At 38.5% G+C, this 25576-nt stretch overlaps 1 protein-coding gene across 1 annotated transcript; it reads right to left on the bottom strand.

Moving 5' to 3' along the window:
• Window positions 1-252: 252 nt before the first annotated feature.
• Window positions 253-13898, bottom strand: LOC110957452 (arfaptin-1-like). Its single transcript, XM_022203495.2, has 8 exons — window positions 13709-13898; window positions 8194-8280; window positions 6352-6436; window positions 6065-6183; window positions 5393-5614; window positions 5107-5264; window positions 4458-4632; window positions 253-4314 (listed from the first exon to the last, which is right to left on the bottom strand). The coding sequence occupies exons 2-8, from the start codon at window positions 8266-8268 to the stop codon at window positions 4171-4173; spliced, it is 978 nt and encodes a 325-aa protein (XP_022059187.1). The 5' UTR covers window positions 8269-8280; window positions 13709-13898; the 3' UTR covers window positions 253-4170.
• Window positions 13899-25576: the final 11678 nt, after the last annotated feature.

Here is a 25576-nt window from a genome sequence, read left to right as displayed (position 1 = left end):
ATTCATTAGCAGTAATTAGCATATGTAGCACAATAATAGTGCAGGTGTGATGTTTACCATATGGTAGCATGCTAGCATGCTAACACTTGCTAATTAGCAGCTTTACTGTTTATTTGTGGTTGGCAGTTAACATTTTGATGTGATGGTGGCGCTAGAGGAAAAACTGCAGGAGCAAAACCATCCATCCATCCATCCAATCGTCCATCCATCTATCCATCCATCCGTCCCGAAATCTGATCAATAAACAAACACTGAAAGGATTTTATTTATTAGAAAATATTTGGAGATCAAAATATTGTGAACATTACAAAAGAAAAGATTTATTTTAAAGTAATTAAAGTGAATGAAACCTGGCGCAGCTACAATAGGAGCTTTAAAGTTCTTGACCAGTTTCACTTTAAAGCAGTGTTCTTTTAAACCGTCCTGAATCCGAGTCTCTGTGAGAAACTCTGTTGGTGAAAATGATCCTGGATGCAGAAACAGAACACTGAGACAAACAGGTTTGTGTTGCCGTTGCCTGGTGAGTAATTGCTTCTCTGTCTTTAAAGCAATCAGAGCAACGGGACCACAAACACAAGCGCTGTGTTATCCTAAAATCACACGAACACATCACTGAATACCAAATAATTCACGTTTGTTCATCCAGTTTCAACTCATCTTTTAACTGACTTACAAATTTAATTAAATTCACAGGAATAAGCAACAAAATAGAAGTACTCTCTCTTAAATCTACCTAATTTAAATATACAAGTTAAACCTTTACATCAATATTTATTAATATAAAATGTAGCTGATTACTTTAAATATTAGTGAGGACAAAGGCGACACTTAACAGAACAAAAAAGCCTAAAAATCACCTGACGTTTTCACATTTCAGGTGGATTTATTTGTAATCAACAGGCTCTAAAACCAGCTTTTTTACATTTTAAGGCACATTTGACGTCAGATGTGAAGGATTTCCACACAGAAATGTGGTCTAAATGTTAAAAAATTCAAATGATTCAAAATTTGTCCAAAATTACTCAAGATTTATTAGAAATATCTCAAAATGAGTTAAAACTAGTTAAAATGTGTCAAATATATTCTTGAAGTTTGTCCAAAATGACTTAAAATTCGTGGAAAATGACTCAAACTGTTCAAACTTATTTAAAAGTCATACAAAAAGAGTTCAAATGGTCAAAAAAACGACTAAAAATCTGAATAAAATTACTTGAAATTCATCTTAAATGTCTCAAAGTTTGTCTACACTGACTTAAATTTGTCTGTGTTTGTGGGTCAAAAATTACATTGAATTGTCTGAATATGATTTGGAATGAGTCAGAAATTAAGATAAGATTAAATTTAAACAAATTTTGAGCCATTTTAGACAATTTTTTAACTAATTTTGGACAAAATTTGAGTCATTTTGTACAAATTTGAAGTCTTTATGGGCAACTTTGAGAAATCTTTAACATTTTAACTCATGTTGGACCAATTTTGAGTGTTTTTTGACACATTTTGAGTCATTTTTGAGATATCTGAAGTCATTTGGAACAGATTTCATGTCATTCTGGACAACTTCTAAATGATTTCAGAAATTATGTCAAATTTAACCCCTTTTTCCACCGCTGTAAGTCTTTAGTTTGGTTCAAAAACAAACACAAACTCAGATTCGGTACATTTTTTTCTGCTTTATTTGGCAGCTCTGACATGTAAACTTTTCGACAGGATTAAAACTTTTCTCCACACTTTGGTCCTCATTTGGCTCAGATGAAGAAAAAAATCCTGTTTCTCTTTTCAGTCCCAAAAACCCCCAAATGGTCCCTGAACACAAACTTTCACTTTAACAGCTTTAACGGGTTTTTCTTTTCTAATAAATCACAAGACAACTCTTTGTAGTGATTCCTGTAGTAATCAGACATTTATCTCAATTATATAAAAATAATTATTAGTCTTTGGCACTAAATTAGATCCCCTCATTGGAGTTTTTCTTATAAAAAAATTGAATTCAAGGTTGGTTTTTGTTGCTTCCTGAACTCCATCAGTGAAACGGTAACGCCGAGTTCAGATTATTGGAAAATAAAGACAATTCCAAAACAAAATCATCATTATGACATAAAAAAAACACACAAAGCTAAAAAACCAAAAAAGAAAAGCAGAGTTAAAATGTTCTAAATCTACCAGTAGGAGATGGAGTTCAGTCTGGAGCTGCTTTTGGTCCCTGAACGCACCACAGGAGGTCGGGTGGAGTTTCCCTTTCAGAGAATCTTTGGTCGTTATTGCACAAAAGTGTTGTTGCATAGTTGTTGTTGGTATTGAGGTAAACGAACAAAAAAACATTCAAACACGTCAACAAGACAGCTTCAAGAAAAACGGAACTTAAACGCAGCAAATTCAGGGCTCCAAACTCACTTTTACATCGCTGCACCGGAGTGCCTTCAGCCAGGTCCCAAAACGATTTATTGGTGTTCCCTGAACGCATCGCAGTCATCAGTAGATGCCTCAGTTTCCAGATCTACTGACGACTGTGAGGCATTTAGGGAACATCTGGAAAATGAGTCATTAGTTTCCAGATGTTCCCTAAACATCCGTAGCCAATCAGCAGACACTGCAGTTTCCAGATGTTCCCTAAACATCCGTAGCCAATCAGCAGATACTACAGTTTCCAGATGTTCCCTAAACATCCGTAGCCAATCAGCAGACACTACAGTTTCCAGATGTTCCCTAAACATCCGTAGCCAATCAGCAGATACTACAGTTTCCAGATGTTCCCTAAACATCCGTAGCCAATCAGCAGACACTACAGTTTCCAGATGTTCCCTAAACATCCGTAGCCAATCAGCAGATACTACAGTTTCCAGATGTTCTCTAAACATCTGTAGCCAATCAGCAGACAATACAGTTTCCAGATGTTCCCTAAACATCCGCAGCCAATCAGCAGACACTACAGTTTCCAGATGTTCCCTAAACCTCTCACTAGTCTCCATCAGGTCCTGCAGCTGAAACCAACCATGAGGTTTTCTGACGTCACATCTAGCTGAAACCAGGGGAGTTTTTCTACCTGCTGAAGGTCAGATGATCCAGTAAAAGTGGTTTCCTGTGGAGCCCTGGAACGCTGAAGGCAGCTTTGGAACTTTAAAGAACAAACAACAGGAGCAGTGCAGATAAAACAGGGTTCTAACGTTCTTCTGGGAGCAGCCGGCTCACGTTAGTCTGACGGTTTGCTATGAAGTTCAAAGAGAAGCTTAGAGGATTAGACAGATTTAGTCTCCATCACAGAGACGAGGAAGACGTTTCAGAGCAAACACTCTGAGACTTTTTCCTCCAGAAAACCTCCAAACAAACATCTGAGCTGGAGAGAACAAACCTCTGAACCCCAGCAGACAGATCCTGATTAAAACTCACTGAAGCTCGTTTATCTCTGCGATATAAATGAAAGTCCTGCACTGGACAGAACGATGTCTTCTGTCTCTACGACACAAAACCAGGGTTCTGTAATGTTAGAAAAACCTGGAATCAGCACGTCCGGACACATTTTGAGATATTTTAGATGAATTTCAAGCCATTTTATTCTGATTTTTAGTCATTTTGGATGAATTTTAAGTAAATTTGAACAGCTTGAGTCAGTTTGAACAAAGTTTAAGATAATTTTAACATATTTTAACTAATTTTAAATAATTTTGAGCTATTTTTAAACAAATCTTGAGTCATTTTGGAACTTTCGAAAGCTTCTTTAACGTTACGAAAACAGTAAAAACCTGGAATCAGCATGTTTCTGAGGAGTTACCAACAACAAAGAAACAATAAAGGCTCCAACTGATGTGACTATTTAACCACTTACAGAAAAACTGCCTGCAGCTCAACCTGAAAACTCAGAACTGGACTTTTATTAAAGCAAATGGTTTATTTTTGGTAAAATAATAAAGTCATTTTGATGAATTATTCTGATTTGACGCTCAGATTTGTTGATTTTTTTCCAGCGTCTAGTTCAAAGAAAGTAGGAAATCTGATGCTTCTTTCTGTTCTTACAGTTTCTGATGAATAAGGAGTGATTTGGGTGATTTTTTTAAAGCTAACATTTCATTCCAACCTGTCGGGGTTCAGAGGATTAAATAAATAAACCCACAAATCAAAACATCACTGATTTCTAGTCGACTTCTCCCAAACGTTTCCCTCACAGCTCCTCTGCTGTCAGCTCTCCTCCAACCAGGACGGGGCGTCGCTCAGGTGTTCGTCTACCTGCTGGATGTTGTGCTCCAGGAAGCGGTGGCAGGAGGTGCTGTGGGCGGCCACGGCGCTGTGGAGCAACCACAGCTGGTTGTGGAGAACTTTAACCTGCAGACAGACGGACAGAATTATCCAGAAAAGCCACAAACATCTCCACTAACCAACGAACAGAAGCTGGAGATGGTCAAACCAGAGGTGGATCCAGGTTGTGATTCTTCTCTCAGCTGATCAGGAACATCATGGCGCCTCACCTTGTTCTCCTCCAGCAGCTTCACTTTGACCGACAGGGCGTCTCGGACCTTCTGGTAGTGCTCCCTCTGGCTCTGGAAGTTCTTCTGGGCCTCCTCCAGTTTGGGCAGAGTGCCGGCGTTCCGTGGTCCGAGGTTCAGCTCCTCCAGGTCGACCCTGAACGCATCGTACTCGATCCTGGAGGCAGGAGAAGATCCGAGAGAACTTAGAAAGCATCAACCGACTCACATCCTGTTCAGTTTATCTATCTGTTAATTAGAACCCAAAACTAAGCTCTGGAAAAATATTCTGGTTGGTTGGTTGGTTGAGTCTTTCTGTGGTATTTTCACTTATTTTTGTGGTAATTTTGCACCTTTTGTGCTGATTCAGTGTCTTTTTATGGTAATTTTGGGTCTATTAATGGGGATTTTTGGTCTTTTCGTGCTGATTTTGCTGATTTCTTTGTGGTATCTTGGGCCCTTTTTGGTGATTTGGTCTGTTTTTGTGGTAATTTTCCAGCTTTTTTAGTTTAATTTTTATTCACCAGAACTCAGACGTTTCTCCTCCTAAATGTCCTGTGTCTATCTGCTGGACTGATGAAGTTCTGAGGCTCAGAAATGATGGAAAAAGTCCATTAAAAGAGTTAATTCTGGAACCATCATTTCCTCCCACCTGGCGGCCTCGTACTGCTTGGCGTTGATCATGGTGTCCTCGATGGTCTTGTTGATCAGCGTGTTCAGGTCAGACGTGAAGGCGTTGATGGCCATCGTCAGAGTCTCTCCGCTCTTGGACAGAAACTTCTGAGCTTCAGCGTTCACTCCGAACTCCACCTGAAGGTAAAGACTTATATTATTCCACCTGAAGGTAAAGAGTTTTATTATTCGTCTGTGCTTCAGATTCACTCTGGACCGGTGAAGTTCTGTTAGCGCTGTTAGCATTAGCGCTGTCAGAGACTCACGTGCAGCGTCGGCGTCTTGAGGCTGAGCTCGGTGAAGGCGTCTCCCAGGGTCTTCTGGGTAACGGTGAACTGAGCCAGCTGACTGGACAGCGTCTGAGCGAGTCGGGTCACCTGAGCGTAGCGCTGACGGTCGTCTTTCAGGAGCTCCAGTCGAGGCTCCAGCTCCAGATCCACGGTCCGAGAGCCGCGGCCCATCTTCTCAGCCAGGGCCTGGCGGGTCGCCTGCAGGGAGAGCAACGCTGCTTAACATGTCCATAGCAACAGACCACGCCCATAGCAACAGACTACTGGCCATTTTCACTGATCCAAAAAGTTGCAAATACTCCACAAAAAGACACAAAACGTCATTAAAGATGCAAAATGTCCCAAAAAGATGCAGAAATCTCACAGAAACACGCAAAATGTCACAAAAAAATGCAAAAATGTCACTTAAAGATGCAAAAATGTCACTAAAAGATGCAAAAGATGCAAATAAAGCCACAAAACAACACAAAAATGTCACAAATATACACAAAACGTCACTAAAAGATGCTAAATGTGTCAGTAATGAATGCAAAAACGACAAAAAAATTGCAGAAATCACGCAAAAAGACACAAAATAGTCATTAAAGATTCAAAATGTCACTAAAAAATGCAAAAATGACCTAAAAGATGACCATGCACTCCGCCCACCTTGTACTTGCTGACACTCCACTTTCGGACTCTCTGCAGCGTCTCGCTGGCCGTTTTCTGGTTGTTTCCAAGAACCACCACCGTTCCAGTCAGTGGTTTCGGGGGCGTCACTGGGAGTTCTGGGAGGTCAGAGTTAAAGCTTTAAAAATCTCATCTTAACACTTTAAAAACAGCTTCACAGAATACATCAGAAATCAGGAAAAACACATGAAACAAAACAAAGTAAAACATGATTAGAGCTCAGTTTCAGCCTTTAACTGTTCAAACAGCCTCCATCACTGCTTTACCGTTGTTCTGCTCCGTCTCCATGGCGACCTCCAGCGTGGCGTCAGCTGACCTGGTCGTGTTGTCTTCACCGTCACCGTCTGCTTCCTGTGAAGGACATGAAAGTTACATTTTCCTGCATTCCTCGAACGCATCGTCACTTCACGGGGAGGGGTCAGAGGTCACGCCGTAGTCACAGTAACCGTGACAACCGATGCAGGATCGCCGTGGGAACCGAGGTGCATGAGGGCCAACTGGAGGGAGAGATTGTGTGGTCGCCATGGAGATGACGACTCTCTGCCGTGATTGGCTGCAGCCTGAAGAGGTCAGAGGTCACGGAGACGGTCACCTGACGCAGGTGAGAGTTACTAATTACTAATTATGTGCTCTTTTAAACCTTCTTTGGTTGTTTTGTGTTTTATTAATGAATCACTGCAGCCTCCAGTTACAATCTAAACTCCTCCAAACTAACAGGGAACGTTCCCAAAACATCAGCTAATGTTAACATCAACATTCAAAAATGTCACTAAAAGATGCAAAAAGGTCATTAAAAATGCCACAAAACACACAAAAATGTCACTAAAAGACACAAAAATTGCACAAAATGTCACTAAAAGATGCAAAAATGCCACAAAATGTCACTAAAGGATGCAAAATGTCGCAATAACATTAAAAAATGCCCTAAAAAGTCGCAAAAATGCCACAAAAAGATGCAAAAATGTCCCTACAACATGCAAAAATGTCACAAAAATGCACGAAAATGACCTATTTAGCCGACTGATCCACTTAGAAAGTTGTGTGGCGTCCAGGAGAAGGTTTCCCTGATTAATCTGATCATCAGATAAAAACTCCTGCAGGCTCGAGGTGTGAAGCTAGTATTACATAAAACAGAAGACAAGTGAGTCACCTGCTGACTCAGTGCTGTCACTCACCGTGGACTACAACAATGGCCACCTTATCGGAGCGGTCACAGTTTGTTTTGGTGGCAGCAGCTGATAGCTTTGTAGCAGCTGTTAGCTAACGGTTGCTTCAATGAGGAAAGACGTGGAGCTTTCAGGTGTTTTAAAGGACAAGACGACATATTGAATGCCGCAATTTTTCCAGTTTTTTATTGAAATTCAAGCATTTTGAGTCCAATGAATAGCTTGAAGTGGCGCAAATGTAAGTGGGAGGGTAAAGGGTCATTCTCGGATCTTTTACCGTCATTCTTGGATCTTTTAGCGTCATTCTGGGATCTTTTAGCGTCATTCTGGGATCTTTTAGCGTCATTCTCGGATCTTTCAGCGTCATTCTCGGATCTTTCAGCGTCATTCTCGGATCTTTTAGAGTCATTCTCGGATCTTTTACCGTCATTCTCGGATCTTTTATTGTCATTTTTCGAATTTTTGGGATAATTTTTTGGATCTTCAGAGCTATACTTAGAACCTTCTTATGATCAACAGTGCAAAATGCAATTTCTTGCAAATTTTCAACTGGTCTAAAGACTTTGATCAGGAGTGTACATACTATATATTCTACTGCTGGTGGACATAGGACTGCAGAAAAATTTCCACAAAAACAGGCAAAAATTTCACTAAAAGATTAAAAAATGCCTCAAAAAGATATAAACATGTCAGAAAAGATGCAAAAATATGACAAAAAGTGACAAAAATGTCACTAAAAGGTGCAAAAATTTCACTAAAGGAAGCAGATTAAATTGACTGTGATTCAGTGTTGAAGAGCAATAAAAGTGGAAAAACTTTATTCTTCACGTCATTTAAAAATTCCCCCCAAATGAACCGTATGCTTTGAGTTTTCAGGTTGAACTGCAGGCAGTGTTTCCTCCTGAACCAACAAAATAAATGATCAGCTTCATGCCGTCTCACCATTGGACAAGAGTCCTCTTTAGCTCCGCCTCCTTCCTGTTCCGGCTCCGGCTCCGGCTCCACCTCCGTCATCATCTTCGTCCTCTTCTACATGAAAAAAAATCAGTTTCATTTGTTGTTATTCCTCATAAACAGTTATTATTATTTACTCTTATTTATTTCTCCACCTTCAACAGAAGAAGCACATTACTGAATGTTAATCTGGAGATTTTGGCTGATTTATTAACAAAATATCGATATATTTCATGTTTTTTCTGGATTATTTCTGAAACACTTGTATGCTCTGTCACTCTTGTACATTCAGTAGATTGTTTTAATATCATATTTTAGACATTTTTATCTTATTTCATCTGATTTCACTTTCATTTTATACCCTAATATTCTGTGTTGTCTTATTATTTACCCCTTTATTGAATATTAATGCTGCTGTAAATTCTTAATTCCTCTTAATAAAGTCATCTAAGTCTGAAATTTATCTTCAATGAATCACAGTGTCTGAAGAATCACCACATATATTTATATAAACCTGGAAATAATCACAATCTTTAAGGGTTTAGAAACATGTTTGATCTGAAATATCCAGATATTAATGCATATTTTTCCCGTTTTTAATGAAAACTGCTGAAGAAATTCAACACAAACTGCTGCAGTCTGAATGTTTCAGAATAAAAATCTGCTTTTACTGTCATCTTGCTCCATCTAGTGGCGGATTCACGCAAAGAACGAATCTCCAAACGCAAAAAGAACCAAAGTTCAAACCGAATTCAATCAATGGTGAAGCTGTAAAACATAAAACTGTGAGAATAAATCAGAATCTGATTAAATATAAATGTTCTGCAGGTAAAAGGTCAGAAGAATGAGATCAAATCGACATTATTCAGTAAAAAAAGTAAGAATTTTTGCCAGTAAATAGTATATTTCTGAGATAAAAAGTTAAAATAAGTTAGAAAAAAGCCACAACTAAAAAGCTAAACTGTTGAGATAAATATTGATAAATCGATAAAAAGAAAATATTTGAGATAAAACTGAAAAACTAGGAGAAAAAAATACCAAATGATGGGGTTAAACTTTCAAATTATAGAATGAAAAGTCTCTTAATTACAACAGTGAAGAAACACTGGAGTTAGTATTTTACTTCAAACACACAAAAAATCATTTCTACGAGGAAAAGAATAAATAACGATTAAAGATGACTAAAAAACATTCATCAGAAATCCAGATTATGGGACAAAAGCTCAAAAGTATTAGATGACACTTTAAGTTAATGACGATGAGACAGAAATTTATAAGGTAAAAATGATAAAGTTGAGAATAAAAAAGTCAAAACTGAACAAAATTCTGGGAATAATTCAAAATTTTGACTGTTTTAAAATCAAATTATTGCATAAAAAAGCCTGAACTTGACTTTGAATGTAATGTTTAATTTTATTTATTTTATCGCACTGGTTGTTTATTTTATCACACTGCTTGTTTACTTTATCGCACCGGTTGTTTATTTTATCGCACTGGTTGTTTATATTATCGCACTGGTTGTTTATTTGATCGCACTGGTTGTTTATATTATCGCACTGGTTGTTTATTTGATCGTACTGGTCGTTTATTTTATCGCACTGGTTGTTTATATTATCGCACTGGTTGTTTATTTGATCGTAGTGCTCGTTTATATTATCGCACTGGTTGTTTATATTATCGCACTGGTTGTTTATTTGATCGTACTGGTCGTTTATATTATCAGACTGGTTGTTTATATTATCGCACTGGTTGTTTATATTATCGCACTGGTTGTTTATTTGATCGCACTGGTTGTTTATATTATCGCACTGGTTGTTTATTTTATCGCACTGGTTGTTTATTTTATCACACTGGTTGTTTATATTATCGCACTGGTTGTTTATTTGATCGCACTGGTTGTTTATATTATCGCACTGGTTGTTTATTTGATCGTACTGGTCGTTTATTTTATCGCACTGGTTGTTTATATTATCGCACTGGTTGTTTATTTGATCGTATTGGTCGTTTATTTTATCGCACTGGTTGTTTATATTATCGCACTGGTTGTTTATTTGATCGTACTGCTCGTTTATATTATCGCACTGGTTGTTTATATTATCGCACTGGTTGTTTATTTGATCGTACTGGTCGTTTATATTATCGCACTGGTTGTTTATATTATCGCACTGGTTGTTTATTTTATCAGACTGGTTGTTTATATTATCGCACTGGTTGTTTATTTTATCAGACTGGTTGTTTATATTATCGCACTGGTTGTCTAATTTATCTCACTGGTTGTCTAATTTATCTCACTGGTTGTTTATTTTATCACACTGGTTGTTTATTTGATCGTACTGGTCGTTTATATTATCGCACTGGTTGTTTATATTATCGCACTGGTTGTTTATTTTATCGCACTGGTTGTCTAATTTATCACACTGCTTGTTTATTTTATCACACTGCTTGTTTATTTTATCGCACTGGTTGTTTATTTTGATGCACTGGTTGTTTATTTTATCGCACTGGTTGTTTATTTTGATGCACTGGTTGTTTATGTTATCGCACTGGTAGTTTATTTTGACGCACTGGTTGTTTATGTTATCGCACTGGTTGTTTATTTTATCGCACTGGCTGTTTATTTTATCGCAGTGGTTGTTTTTGATCATACTGGTTGTTTATTTTATCGCACTGGATGTTTATTTTATCGCACTGGTTGTTTATTTTATCGCACTGGTTGTTTATGTTATCGCACTGGTTGTTTATTTTGCCGCACTGGCTGTTTATTTTATCGCACTGGTTGTTTATTTGATCGTACTGGTTGTTTATGTTATCGCACTGGTTGTTTATTTTATCACACTGGTTGTTTATGTTATCGCACTGGTTGTTTATGTTATTGCACTGGATGTTTATTTTATCACACTGGTTTTTTATTTTATCGCACTGGTTGTTTATATTATCGCACTGGTTGTTTATTTTATCGCACTGGTTGTTTATATTATCGCACTGGTTGTTTATTTGATCATACTGGCTGTTTATTTTGACGCACTGGTTGTTTATTTTATCAGACTGGTTGTCTAATTTATCACACTGGTTGTCTATTTTATCGTACTGGTTGTTTACTTTATCGCACTGGATGTTTATTTTATCACACTGATTGTTTATTTTATCGCACTGGTTGTTTACTTTATCGCACTGGTTGTTTACTTTATCGCACTGGTTGTTTATTTGATCACACTGGTTGTCTAATTTATCACACTGCTTGTTTATTTTATCACACTGCTTGTTTATTTTATCGCACTGGTTGTTTATTTTGATGCACTGGTTGTTTATGTTATCGCACTGGTAGTTTATTTTGATGCACTGGTTGTTTATGTTATCGCACTGGTTGTTTATTTTATCGCACTGGCTGTTTATTTTATCGCAGTGGTTGTTTATTTGATCAAACTGGTTGTTTATTTTATCGCACTGGATGTTTATTTTATCGCACTGGTTGTTTATTTTATCGCACTGGTTGTTTATTTTATCGCACTGGATGTTTATTTTATCGCACTGGTTGTTTATTTTATCGCACTGGTTGTTTATGTTATCGCACTGGTTGTTTATGTTATCGCACTGGTTGTTTATTTTATCGCACTGGTTGTTTATGTTATCGCACTGGATGTTTATTTTATCGCACTGGATGTTTATTTTATCACACTGGTCGTTTATATTATCGCACTGGTTGTTTATTTTATCGCACTGGTTGTTTATATTATCGCACTGGTTGTTTATATTATCGCACTGGTTGTTTATTTTATCGCACTGGTTGTTTATTTGATCATACTGGCTGTTTATTTTGACGCACTGGTTGTTTATTTTATCAGACTGGTTGTCTAATTTATCACACTGGTTGTCTATTTTATCGTACTGGTTGTTTACTTTATCGCACTGGATGTTTATTTTATCACACTGATTGTTTATTTTATCGCACTGGTTGTTTACTTTATCGCACTGGTTGTTTACTTTATCGCACTGGTTGTTTACTTTATCACACTGGTGGTTTATTTTATCACACTGGTGGTTTATTTTTTAAAACTTGAGAGATGAAGAATAGCATTTACAAGATTTGAAACAGTAATAAAGTATTTTAAAAGGATTAAAGTTGAACTAAACAGCAGCAGGAGCGGTTCCACAATAAGTGAACCAAACCTGCTGCTTTCCTGCATTAACATATTTTTATTTCACGTGAACTTTGACACTTTCCTGTCAAAGGCAATAAAGTTTTATCCCTGAAACTTCACTGACAGTCGGCTCAAAGTGCAGTAAACTGAGAACCATCCTGAGCAGCAAATCTGAACGTTATCCTGAAACTGTGCGAGTGTGCACGTCATAAACACAGTGTGCACGTCGTAAACTAAGTGTGCATTACACAGCGGCAGAAAACGCTTCCACTAAAGGTGAATTATCTGAACTTCTGCTCAGTGAAATGAACTGACAGATTTGACTTCTGTCACCGAGTTTAACCGGAAAAAGTTAAATATGTGAGTTATAAAGCTTATAAACGTTTGTAAAAATGTTCTGCACGCTTTTAGTCACATGAAATCCTTTAATCAGGATATTTTACTCATCCATAAAGTGACCTGCAGGATTTTCAGTTAAAATTTTACAGGAAAAAGTGAGTTGTGATAAAAAGTATTCATGTAAGTTGAAAAATTATGCGATAATACAAAATCAAACTGTCTAAATGTTGACATAACAATCAGATTATGAGGTAAAAAGCAAAAAAAACAGAGGTTAAAAAGTAGACATTTGAGACAAAAAGTCAAAGGTTCATCTAGTAAATACTGACTGGAGGGTATTAAAACTTTTAGATGTTTATTTATATTTTTATTTTTATACCTTCTCTAAAAAAATACAGAAAAATAATCAGATTAAATTCACCTTTTTTGCTGTTTTAAGAGGAATTAAAATAGAAAATATTGTTTAATTTTACATTTAGGAGCCACTTTATTCAGGATATTTTACTCATCAATAAACTGACCTGCAGGATTTTCAGTTCAAATTTTACAGGAAAAAGTGAGTTATGATTGAAAATATTCCTTGTTAGCTCAAAATTATGAGATAAAAAATCAAACTGTTTAAATGTTGAGATAAAAATCTAATTAGGAGGTAAAAAGCAAAAACTTACGGGTTAAAAAGTACATTTTTGAGAAGATAAATTTAGTAAATACTGACAGGAAGGAAGTAAAACTTATTCAAACTCTTCTTATACATGTTTTTAATTAGTTTTTGTCTAAAAATCAAATTGATCTTTCTTGGAGCGTTGAAGGGGAATTAAAATAGAAAATACTTTAACTTTACACTCAGGAGCCCCTTTATTAGGAACACGTTAGCTTAGCTGTTCCCATCGACACAAACAAACCGGTGTCAATAAAAGGTGAATAAACAGAGTTTGTGTCGGTAAATAAGCCGTTAAAATGCGGATTAAACTGTTGTGACATTAAACAGCCAACAGCAGCTCGGAGACACCAAACTCGGTTCTTACCTTCAAATCAAACTGCGTCCGGTTCGTCCTCCGACCGTCAGCGGCTCATAGTTTGGACCCCAGAAGGTTCCTGAAGGTTTCTGAAGGTTTCGTCCAGAAAAAGACTAGAACCGATAAAAATTTCTGGACCAAAACAACCAGAAGTCGGACAAACCCAGGAAGTGTTGCCGTCCGGAGAGGGACGCTCGGTTTGGACCGCTGCGCTTCCCGGAGGGGCGGGGACGTCATCCGGAGGGGCGGGAACATCCAGCGCTCACAAAGAATATTTGAAGTACATCGTGTACAAATACTGCCTTCAACAAGTGACTGCAGGAGTATAAAATCACTGTCACCTGGGACAGTAAAATAAAGAATAAACGTCAATCTGGAATATTCTAGAAACCGGATGTCAAACTCATTCTAGCTGAGGTTCCACATTCAGCTCAGTTTGGTCTCAAATGGCAGGGACGGATCCAGATTAATTTTAGTTGGGGGGGGGGGTACAACAGATATTTTGAGGGGGCCTCCGAAAAGTTGTAAGAAACAATGAAAGCTGCTACCGACCTCTGGCTTTTACAAAGTATTTTTCATGTTGTTTTTTTTACTCTTTAACCCAATAGGAAAGCTGTATATGACCTCTTCATTTTGGACTGTTAACACTCAAACTATGATGGATGTGTTTCCTTGTTTATGTGAATTACAGCATCATCAGCTGCAGCATCTGCCTGTTATGCAAAACTGGTAAGCTCAACGACAGAATCCTGAGGGCAATTAAGTGACAGATATTGTGCAAGAACAGCACTATATATAACCCTGTGTGGTCCTGATAGACCAGGCAGCAGTTTGGCAGGTTCTTGATCAGCCGGTCGGTGAAGCTGGTTTTCCCTCCATCGGTTACGCCACCGATGCCGTTGATGTACTTCATGTTCTCGGATCGGTCAAAGCTTGGAAAAAGGGTCAAAAACGTCAACAAAGTCCAGGTCATGAATGATCGGACATGGAAGAAAGCTGAAAAAGAGAAGGTTGCAGCAGGAAACATCAACCACTGGAGTCCTCCATGGACCTTGAGTTTAGTGAGTAAGGTAAGAACAGAAAGGGAGCTGCCACTCGGACGCCGTTCTTCCACTCAGAGAGGACCTCTTTCTGCTGTCGCTGCTACTCATATATATGTTAGAAAACACATTTTCTTTGTCCATTAATCTGTTGATTGTTTTCTCCACTAATTCATTTCTTGTTTTGGTTTATAAAATGTCAAACCCAAATATATTCAGTTTACTGTCATAAAAACCAAAAAGATTTACATTCATGATGCAGGAATCAGACAGTTTTTCACTTTTTATCTGAGTTTAGTCACAAAGATCGTTGATAATGTGTGAATTGTTGCAGCTTGTGAGCCGTAGAAGGTTTTAATGTTTGGGGCCGAGTGTCAGAAAACATTTAGAAACCAACATCAACAAAACACTCAAAGATTTGAAAATCATTAAAGGGAAATCAAACTTTTGCATGACAATGTCTAATTAAAGGACATTTATTTCCAACATAAAAGTGTGATCTTCATCCTCTGGAGCTTCTCTTCACATCGTCTTCCACCTGGACTGGTTTGGTCGGGAGCATGAGCAACAAACATGTGAAAAACTGCACTTTAACATCAATGAATGACACTGAAGTTTAATCTCTACATAAATGAGACTGGATGTGCTGCTCTGTCATTAACTCCTAAGTTTAGGGAAAGTTCAGATCAGACTTGAGAATGAGCTGATTCTGAACAAACATCTCAGACTTTCTGAGCTTCAGCACCTCTAGAAGATATTTGAACAACAAGCAACTCCAGAGATCCAGAAGTTGGAGAGAGTTAGCTTTAGCTGAGCCACAGAACATGTGGGACGCTAACCTAGAAAACATTTCAGACTTTTCTCTGTGAATTCTGAGAAATAATTTCCTATTTAATGACAGAGCTACACATCTGAACTCAGTCTCATTAAAACAGACTCTAATTCAGTGTCATCCATCCAGATTAAAGTGCACTTACCCAAAATGTTTGTTGATGAGCTCCAACTAAACCTGTCCAGGTAGAAGGCCACTTTGACAAACAGGAAGTGGAAGATTCCAAGCAGATTTATAGAAAGGGGAACCGGACTGTACTAAGTGTGGTCCAGTATAGAGGGGTGTTTGTGGGTTTTTAAGGCTGATAATGATTATTAGGGAGACATTTGGAGCAGATATTCATTTGCAGTAAATGAAAGTATTTAAAATCAAATACTTTCAATACTTTACTTGGTGAACTCAGTGTGTTCAACAAGTTACTGCAGGTGTATAAAATTACACAGAGTTTCACTGTCACCGGCAGCAGAAAAATAAAGAACAAATATCAATCCGGAATATTCTAGAACACGGATGTCAAATTCATTCTAGTTCACATTCAGCCCAGTTTGGTCTCAAGTAGACCGGACCTGTGGTTGTTGAGTGTCTTTGTGGTCATTTTGTATCCCTTTGTTGTTGTCTTGTGTCTCATGAGACAAAAAGGAAACAGACAAAAACATGAGATAGACGTCAAAAGTCTGACTAAAAACAACAAGACAAAATATTACAAAAATGAGACACAAAATGTCAAAAGAACAATGAACAATCCAGTAATTTATGATCACAACAACTTGTCATGTTCTAGAAATTATTTTAAATTTATAGTTTTACTAATTTACTATCTGCAGTTAATGTCTTCTGTGGAGTTTTTACACTTTGAGGACCGGATTGGACCCTCTGGAGGACCACTTTTGGTCCATGGGCCAGATGTTGGACACCCCTGGTATAGAAGTATAAATATTCACAGTAATATACAATTATGAGACAAAACTAAATTAGAAAGCATTACGGGAAGAAGATGTAAAAAATCTGACCCTAATGTCAACCTCTTAAGCCCGGTCAGCCCACGGGTGGGCCGAAGAATTCCCGGCGTTTTTTTCTGAAAATATGGCCAGGGCTTAAGAGGTTAAGCATATTTAGATTTAACTGTACAGTCTATGTTGTATTTTATCTGCAGTACTCGGTCATTCCAGCAGGTGGAGACTCCTACATGCTTCAAGAGTTCTGACAGTACACATGCAAAAAAATGTGACAAAAATGTCTAATTAGGATAAAACGATGATGTCATTTTACATCCAGGTGAAAGGTCACTTTCACTGTGACATCACAACATTCTGCAGAAACTGTTCTTCTACATTAGAACAGGAACAGGAGCTGGGTTCCAGTGTTCAGTCTAATTTAATTTGGAATAACAGTAGAAAATATCAGTCAAAAACTTCTGGTTGAATGAAGGTTGTTAAAAAGTTATAGGTGAGTTTATTAAATGTTATTTTGCTATTTCCTCATCATTCCAGCCCTCTGACCTTGTTGTGTTTTAGTGTGTTAAATACCTTTTTGTTTATTATATAACATGTGATATTTAATAATTCCATCCTGTTTTGTTTTACAATTGAAAATGAGGAATAATTAAAAATTTTAAATTGCTACAGAATCCAATTATTGAATAAAAGCCTTAACCGAAACATTACTTTGAATGTAATGTGTAACAATACTTATTCTATCACATTTTGTTCATTTTATCGCACTGGTTATTTATTTTGACGCACTGGTTGTTTATTTTATCGCACTGGTTCATTTTATCGCACTGGTTGTTTATTTTGATGCACTGGTTGTTTATTTTATCGCACTGGCTGTTTATTTTTATGGCACTGGTTGTTTATTTTATCACACTGGTTGTTTATTTTATCGCACTGGCTGTTTATTTTTATGGCACTGGTTGTTTATTTTATCGCACTGGCTGTTTATTTTGACACACTGGTTGTTTATTTTATCGCACTGGTTGTTTATTTTATCACACTGGCTGTTTATTTTTACTGAACTGGCTGTTTATTTTATCGCACTTGTTGTTTATTTTATCATACAGGATGTTTATTTTGATGCACTGGTTGTTTATGTTATCGCACTGGCTGTTTATCATACAGGATGTTCATTTTAGATTAAAAATCTCTCCAGAATGTTTTGTTTTCAAAACAATCAGTCTCCTTTTACAACATTTGCAAATCATTTATTCATATTTCTGTGTATGAGCAAATATAAGCCGCCAATACATTTGTGATAGAAGATTTAGAAACTGATATAATGTAGTTTTCAGCAGACATAGGAATCATTATTCACTGAACTTTTAACACTGAACCAACTTCTAACCACACCAAAGGCTTAAAGGCCCACAGGAGTCAAAACAACAGAAATCTATTGCAGAGGCTTGGATATAAAAGGTCATAATGCAGATATAATATGTGCTTTCTGAGCGTTAGCATTCATTATGTATCCTCCAGTCTTATAGCTGAACATGTAGAATGGTCTGACTGCTCTTCAGCATTCTGCTATAGGAGGAATTAGTCTCTGGCTTCTTAGCACTAATTAAACCATAACATGAACATGAATCATTTTGAACCATAAATCACATTAGAAGAAGGCAGATATTCACCCCTACAGGCCTGTCCAGGTGTTCAGACCTTACTGTGATATTTGTGACGTTTTATTGTTTCCAGTCATTACAGTTAATTCAGTCTGTTTAGTATTTTTGTCCAACAGTAACTTTAGTTAACATCTGTCAGACAGTGAAGCTTCTTGAATCTTAAGTCTTGACTGAAGGTGTTTCATGACCCTCTGGACCCATTTATCATCTGGATCAAAACAGATGTGCTTTCCTGTTACGGTAGTCAGTCTGTTGAGAGACAAGAAGACATCTGTTATTATTCTGGTAGTTGTAAGAAGCAGCTCTAAAATATCCTGGCATTTGGAAATATGATGCACAGTTTGTCTTTCAAAGACAAAAAACACGAACCTCCAATACAGTGACATCCCTCAAATAGTATTCCTTTCATATCCATGTTAATTAGCTATTCTTAGCTTTTACTTACACAATGGCATTAATAGGACACATTCCTTCATGTTGTATATAGTATTCTTTAATCCTTGGCAGTGGTATTCTTTTTGAGGAATGTCCTAAGCAGCAATTGACTGAAAGGAAAAAAAAACACAAAGCAGATATACAGGAAGTCAAAAGTCTGATTGCACCAATGAATAATAATTTAGGTGTAGACTAGAAGATGTCTTCCATTAAACTTTCAGATGGAGGAAAGAAAGTTTTGCTGAACACAGACTCACCAAATTCAAACCGTTTTACCCTCTTCTTGACAAGAGGTTTAAAACATTCAGTTGTTCTAACAGGAGCAGCTTCTGAGGTGTTTGCAGAAATCAGCTCCAGCTCTGAAGTTCCTGCAGCAGATGTTGGTTTCTGCATCGGTGGAGTCACCTCATTGAAGTCTCTGACAGTGGAAGAACTGACAAAAAGCAAAGGTAGATGTAGATATACAGTGAACAACAGAAAGAAGTACAATCCTGTGCAATATCATTGCAATTTGAAATGATTCCAAACTGTAAAAAGAGGGTATTTGCTCTGATGTAAAATTAAAAACACATCAGATGTACTATATCAATAAATCCAGGCCCCACAGAAGGACTTAACTCTTTCCCCCATAAAGACGACATTTGACGACCCCCCCTGTATCCTTAATGACGACTTTTGACACCTCCGTCATTTCCCAAATGACGGCTTTTGACGACCATTAGAAACAGCTGCGTTTTCTCCTTAGCAACAAGGATGTGACAGGTGGGGAGCACCTCGGCCCTCACTACGCTGACCAATAGGATTTAAGAATGTATTTTTTGACGGTTTTTCCCGAATTTACACGAAGTACACTTCGGGGGGGGGGGAAAGAACGCGAGACCGGGAAAAACACAACACGAGAGAGGCAATGAGAAAATGGCAGCGCGCAGAGTGACAGAAGATGATGAGCGGCAGTTTTTTTTTGATAACTTTGGGGAAAGTGACTCAGACTCGGACTTTTTGGGCTTTCAAAGTGATGAGGATTTTAATCCCACGGTTGAAAGCAGTGACAGTGACATTTCGGACGGTGATACTTACGAAGAGGAGGTGGAAGAGCGTGGCGGAGGCGGCGACCGCAGCGACGGGGATGCAGCTTCTCCCTGGACTCGTGAGATATCCGAACAAGTTATCGAGGACTTTGTTCTTGATTATGGACCCAACTTGCCCAGAAATCTGGATGTTACTGAGGCTACACCGCTGAAGTATTTCAGTCTTTTCTTCACAGACGAGGAGTATGTCAGGATTGCTAAAGAAACAAACGCGTATGCAGCGCTCTGCAGGCGAGAAAGCGGACAAGAGGACAAATACTGGATTCCCACGGACGGAGAAGAGATCAAAGCGTTGTTTGGACTATGCATTCTAATGGGTGTAAATCCCATGCACGAATACTCGGACTACTGGTCTGGAGATCCATTTCTGGGAGCCAGTGGTTTTCAGCGCGTCATGACAATGAACAGGTATGAAAAACTTTGTCAGTACCTACATTGCAATCATGCTGCAGCGCGTATTGATAGAAAAGATCCTCGTTATCATCCCGTATCTAAAGTCGCTCCTACAGTTGATATGGCACGTCACAATTTCAAAAAGTATTACACACATACTCGTGACATTTCCATTGATGAAGCCATGAAGGGCTATAAAGGGAGAACAGAGCTGCGCATGTACATGCCAAACAAACCAGAAAAGTTTGGAATAAAATTTTGGGCAAGATGTGATGGCAGAACAGCGTACATGTCTGATTTTCAATTATATTCAGGCAAGCGTGATCAGACTCCTCTTCAGAAGCTTCATGGACTAGGATATCGAGTTGTGCATGAGATGACACGAGACTTAGTGGGCCTAAATCACTGTGTTTACATTGATCGTTTTTTCTCTTCAGTTACATTGCTGGAGCATCTCCTGTCAGACCACATATATGCGTGTGGTACAATGATGACGAACAAAAAAGATACCCCCCCTGCCATCAAACAAAAGAAACAGCACCTCAAAAGACTGCTGCCCCAAAGAGGTGACACCCTGAGCTTTCAGAAAAGCAACATCACTGTAACTGCATGGAATGACAACAACATTGTAGTTGTTGCTCACAGTTGCCTTCCACATCCAAGTGAAATGGTTACCTGTGAACGACAGGTGGGAAGACAGAAACTGACTGTGCCACAACCTCAGGCTATCAGCAGATATAACCAACACATGAATGGCGTTGATGTTCATGATCAACTAAGGAAAAAGTATGCAGCATCTAGAGCCAGTAAAAAATACTGGAAGTACATCTTATGGTTTGTGGTTGACTGCTGCCGTGTAAATGCCTGGATTGTGTACAAACTGGCATCAACCAGACAGATGGGAAGGAAAAAGCGCTACACCCAGAAGGATTTCATCTTGGAGCTGGGTAAGGAGTTGGTCAATGATTTCTCCAGTAGAAAGAGAGCAGCCATTCGCGAGTGTGGATCTCCCATAAACATTGACATGCTGAAACGCAAGATGACACACACCTTTGAGCGACTCCCTGGAAAACACCGCAGGTGCAAAAGCTGCTACAAGAAGGAACGCCGCCATGAAACTGTATTTGGCTGTTCAACATGCAATGCACACATGTGCAATGACTGTTTCCGGCAGTTGCATCCACCTGAGGACTGAGTCACATTAGGTTCAGATCAATGAGACTTTTAAGACATTATGAGATGTTTCTATATTGAAAAAGGACAATTCAGAGTGCAGGAGTATGTAAATGAGTTGATGAGCCAAATGTGGGGAAAAAACGATTGAGGTACACACAAATGGTAGAACAAGTTCAAACAGGTGTACTCCTGTCTACACTGTATATCTCATGATATAAAATCTTTACCAATAATTTGACAAATATATTTTGAAACATATTGATGATTATACTGCTTTGAAACACAGTTTTATCAGGTGCTGAATGTATTATTTTGTTCTCGTTTTTTGCACTTTTCTATGTAAACTTTCATTTTCAGTGTGGTGTATTTCATAGATAATTCATTGAAATCACATCAGGTTCAGATTAATCTGACTTTTCAGATGTTATGAGATGTTTCTATAATGAAAAAGTTGTTCAGAATTACAGAGTTTCTTTATTGCCAATGTAAATGAGTTGATGAGCTAAATGGGGAAAAAACGAGTGAGGTACACACAAGTGTAAAACAGGTTCAAATATGTATTTTCCTGTCTATACTGTGTATCTCATGATATGAAATCTTTACCAATACTTTGACAAATATATTTTAACTTTTTTTTATGAATATAGTGTTTAGAACCTTGTTTTATCAGGTGCTGAGTGTACTTTTTGTACTCGTTTTTTAACTTTGCACAGTTAGATTCTCTTTTTCATTGAGGTGTTATTTTTAAATAATTAATTGAATTACATTTTGCCATCCATAAATGGATAGTTCAGAGTCTAAGGTTTCAGGAGATACCAAATATGTATATGTTTCAATAAATTTTGTGAGTGTGAAACACATTTATAATCACTTGTGAAAAATCGTTGTCATTTATAGAATTATGCTCTATGGGTAGCCCTAGTAGTATATGTATGGGTTGTTCCTAATAGGCGTCCAAGGGGGAAAGAGTTAAAGGATTGTGTTGCTTTGCCTTTCGCTTTATAACACCCCAAAGTGAGGCGACACCTTATTAACTTTCACTTTTTGCTGGTTGTCCTAACCAGGTCCACATTAAACTGGCTGGACCAATGTGTTCAAGGCTTCTTTTCATTTTTCTTTTGCAAACTTTCATCCTGTCACTTGTGAACAAGATCCCGAGAAATCTGAACTCTTTCGCTTGGGGAAGCTCTCAGTTTACCATCCATTTGCGTTCCAACACTCACCTATGGTCATGAGCTCTGGATAGAGACTGAAAGAAAAAGATCGCGGATACAAGCGGCCAAAATGAGATTCCTCCATTGGGAATACCGTCCGGCAATTTCCCGCATCCCATTCATTGTTTATGTCAGTGGTTCCCAACCTGTTTGGCTGTTTGGGTGCGGAGGTCTGAGACATCGTGAAACTTCAAACGCAGGGGTCAGCAACCTTTAACACTCAAAGAGCCATTTCGACCCGTTTCCCACAGAAAAGAAAACACCGGGAGCCGCAAAATCCTTTTGGCATTTAAAATGAAGACAACACTGCATATATCGCTTTTTTACCTCTATGTCCTTGTTAATCAGTCGTGATTAATTAATTACAAAGCCTCTAATTAGATAAATTCATTTTTTAAATTGTGTCCTTCCACTAATATTTATCTTACTTGGTTAATGTCATTTTTACTCCTGGACCTCATATGTTACGTAATGTTAGCTGGAAATCAATAATTTGTGAATGTCTATTTAACTTGTAAAGTCTATTTATCTTAAGCTAATAACTTTTCTCTGGTAAGTCGCTGCCCTATTTTCCAAGACAACACTCCTCTGACTCTCTGACCTGCTACCTGGATGCTGGACGTGTTCTTGCGAGTAACGTGTATTACCCTATCAAAGAGTAGATACTAAGTAGATACTGATACTTGTCTTTTGACTCAAAGACAAGACGTGTCTTTCTTGGAGTGTAGCTTTAATATACAGGCTTGTCATTCTTGAGTACAAAACGATGTGAAACTACAGGCATTGCTTCTCCATCTTCTCTGCATCAACTTTGCGCTCTCATGTCCCACCCAGGGGAAAACCACAGCACATCCGGTGGAGTGACACGTCCAAATAAGAGCGGTAATTTCACAATAAAACTCTCTATATTAAAATGCATTGAAACGCTCCTTAAAGGCAGAACAATTTATTTTCCAAAGTTACAAGGAGCCACAACAGAGGGCTGAAAGAGCCGCATGCGGCTCCGGAGCCGCGGATTGCCGACCCCTGTTCTAACGTCTTCAAACGTCTAAACTGGCCATCGTTCCAGATAAAACTAAAATTTACATTTATTGAACATTAGACAAGGATAAGCCACAAAATGCAATTGTTTTGTTTTTCTTTAGCTAAGGGGGCAATTACTTTCCACATCGGGTGAGATGGGCTGAACCTTCAAAAGGTAAAATCATCTAAAAAAGCATTTTGTGTTTTCTTGGGTTCTCGTACATTTAAATTAGTTTGATGATCTAAATCTTTTCCGTGTGACAAACATGCAAAAATAGAAGATTTCTGTAGGGGGGAAATACTTTCATCAGTAAATATGCAGATGTTCTGGTGAAGCTGAAACAGTGACAATAAACTTACGCTGTCGGAGCTCTGATCTCTGGAAGCTGTGATGAGTTCAGGTGCTTTGATTCTGTGTGGGTTTCATCCGGTGTGTTCTTCTTCTCTCTGTTAGCTGCAGAAAAATGTAGACGTTAGAAACTAAAACGCTCAAACCTGAACGTTATTCTGACAGCATTTAGTAAATCTGAATCTGTCCAAAAAAAAGTCTCCACCTGAATCTTTGGGATGTTCTGGAGAAGATTTTAGGATCTTCTATCTTCAGTGCAAGATCTTAGTAGGAAATTAATCATCTCTGGACAGAAATAAAAGCTGTGAAGCTCATTGAAATGAAGCCACAGTGAATGAGAGCCGTGATCAAAGCTAAAGGAGCTCCAATGAAATATCAGAGTATGAACCTGACTGATTTAAATTTTAATGGGTAAAATGTTATAAGTTTGTTTATAATTATATTAACATCATATTTTCACATAACATCCACATTTTAATCATGATGTCATCACTTTATTACAACTAAATATTTGGGAGTAATTCAAAGATATTTATCTGAATTTTTCCAACTAATTTAAATAATTCGACTGAAATCCCTCAACATGATGTAAAACATTAATTTACCGACTAATGTAGATATTAAGATTTAGACCCCACAACATTATTAATATAAATGTACCTGATTATTCAGGCATATTTATTATTGCCCCCTAGCGAGTGCAACCTTGTCATGGTTAGGGGGCTTGCGTGTCTCTGTGACCCGGAGAGCTATGCTGGCGGGAGATTCGTCTCCTGGTAGGGACACCCATGCCAGTCACGTCGAAGGGTAGAGACCAGACTAAGAGCACTCACAGTGGGTAGATTGAGCTTGTCAGTCGTGGTAGACAATCCATCTAGGAGTAGGGATCCTCCGAAATTAATGTTCCTCTGGCCCTCCAGGTTGGGGGTTGTGCGATGGGTTAACACCTCATCCACGGAAAAAAGAATCCGTTACAGAAACCAACAACAGTATGCAAAACACTAACACCGTCCTTGGTAAAACCAGGGCTCCATTCCGGAGACTTATGGCGCGCTGCAGCCAAACCCGTCAGGAAGCTGTAGGGCCGACGACTCTTCTTCGCCCGAGGACAACTTTGATGGAAGGACCGAAGCTGCTCTTGCAGAAGAAACCCTTCATTATAGAAACGTGAAATATGAGGACACTTCGGGAGACAGGGAGGTGTGCACAAGCGGTGAGGGAGATGAACCAGTACCCCCTCACATTACTCGGCTTGTGCGAAGTAAGATGGAACTCTTTTGGAGAACAGAAACTGTATTCAGGAGAGACTTTGCTCTACTCGGGCAAGGACAATGTGGACGACCACCATGAAGCTGGAGTGGCACTGCTGTTGTCCAAGGGGGCGGCCAGGAGCCTAATGGAGTGGGAGCCTGTGTCTGACCGCATCATGATGGCCAGGTTTGAGTCCAGGTTCCAGAAAGTGTCCGTGGTGATGTGCACCACGACAAACAACGCAGAAGAAGAGGATAAAGACGCCTTCTACACCCAGCTTCAGGCAGTCGTGGACACGATTTCCAAGAGGGACATTCTCATCCTCATGGGAGACCTGAACACAAAGGTGGGGAGTGACAACGCCAGCAGGAACGGCCTAGGAGTGATGAACGAAAACGGAGAGCTCTTCGCCGACTTCTGCGCCTTCAACGAGCTTACAATCGGAGGCACCCTCTTTCCCCA

Source organism: Acanthochromis polyacanthus, chromosome 23 (assembly GCF_021347895.1).
Source record: "Acanthochromis polyacanthus isolate Apoly-LR-REF ecotype Palm Island chromosome 23, KAUST_Apoly_ChrSc, whole genome shotgun sequence".
Classification (NCBI taxonomy): Eukaryota; Metazoa; Chordata; class Actinopteri; family Pomacentridae; genus Acanthochromis; species Acanthochromis polyacanthus.
This window is presented reverse-complemented; position numbering and strand designations above follow the sequence as displayed.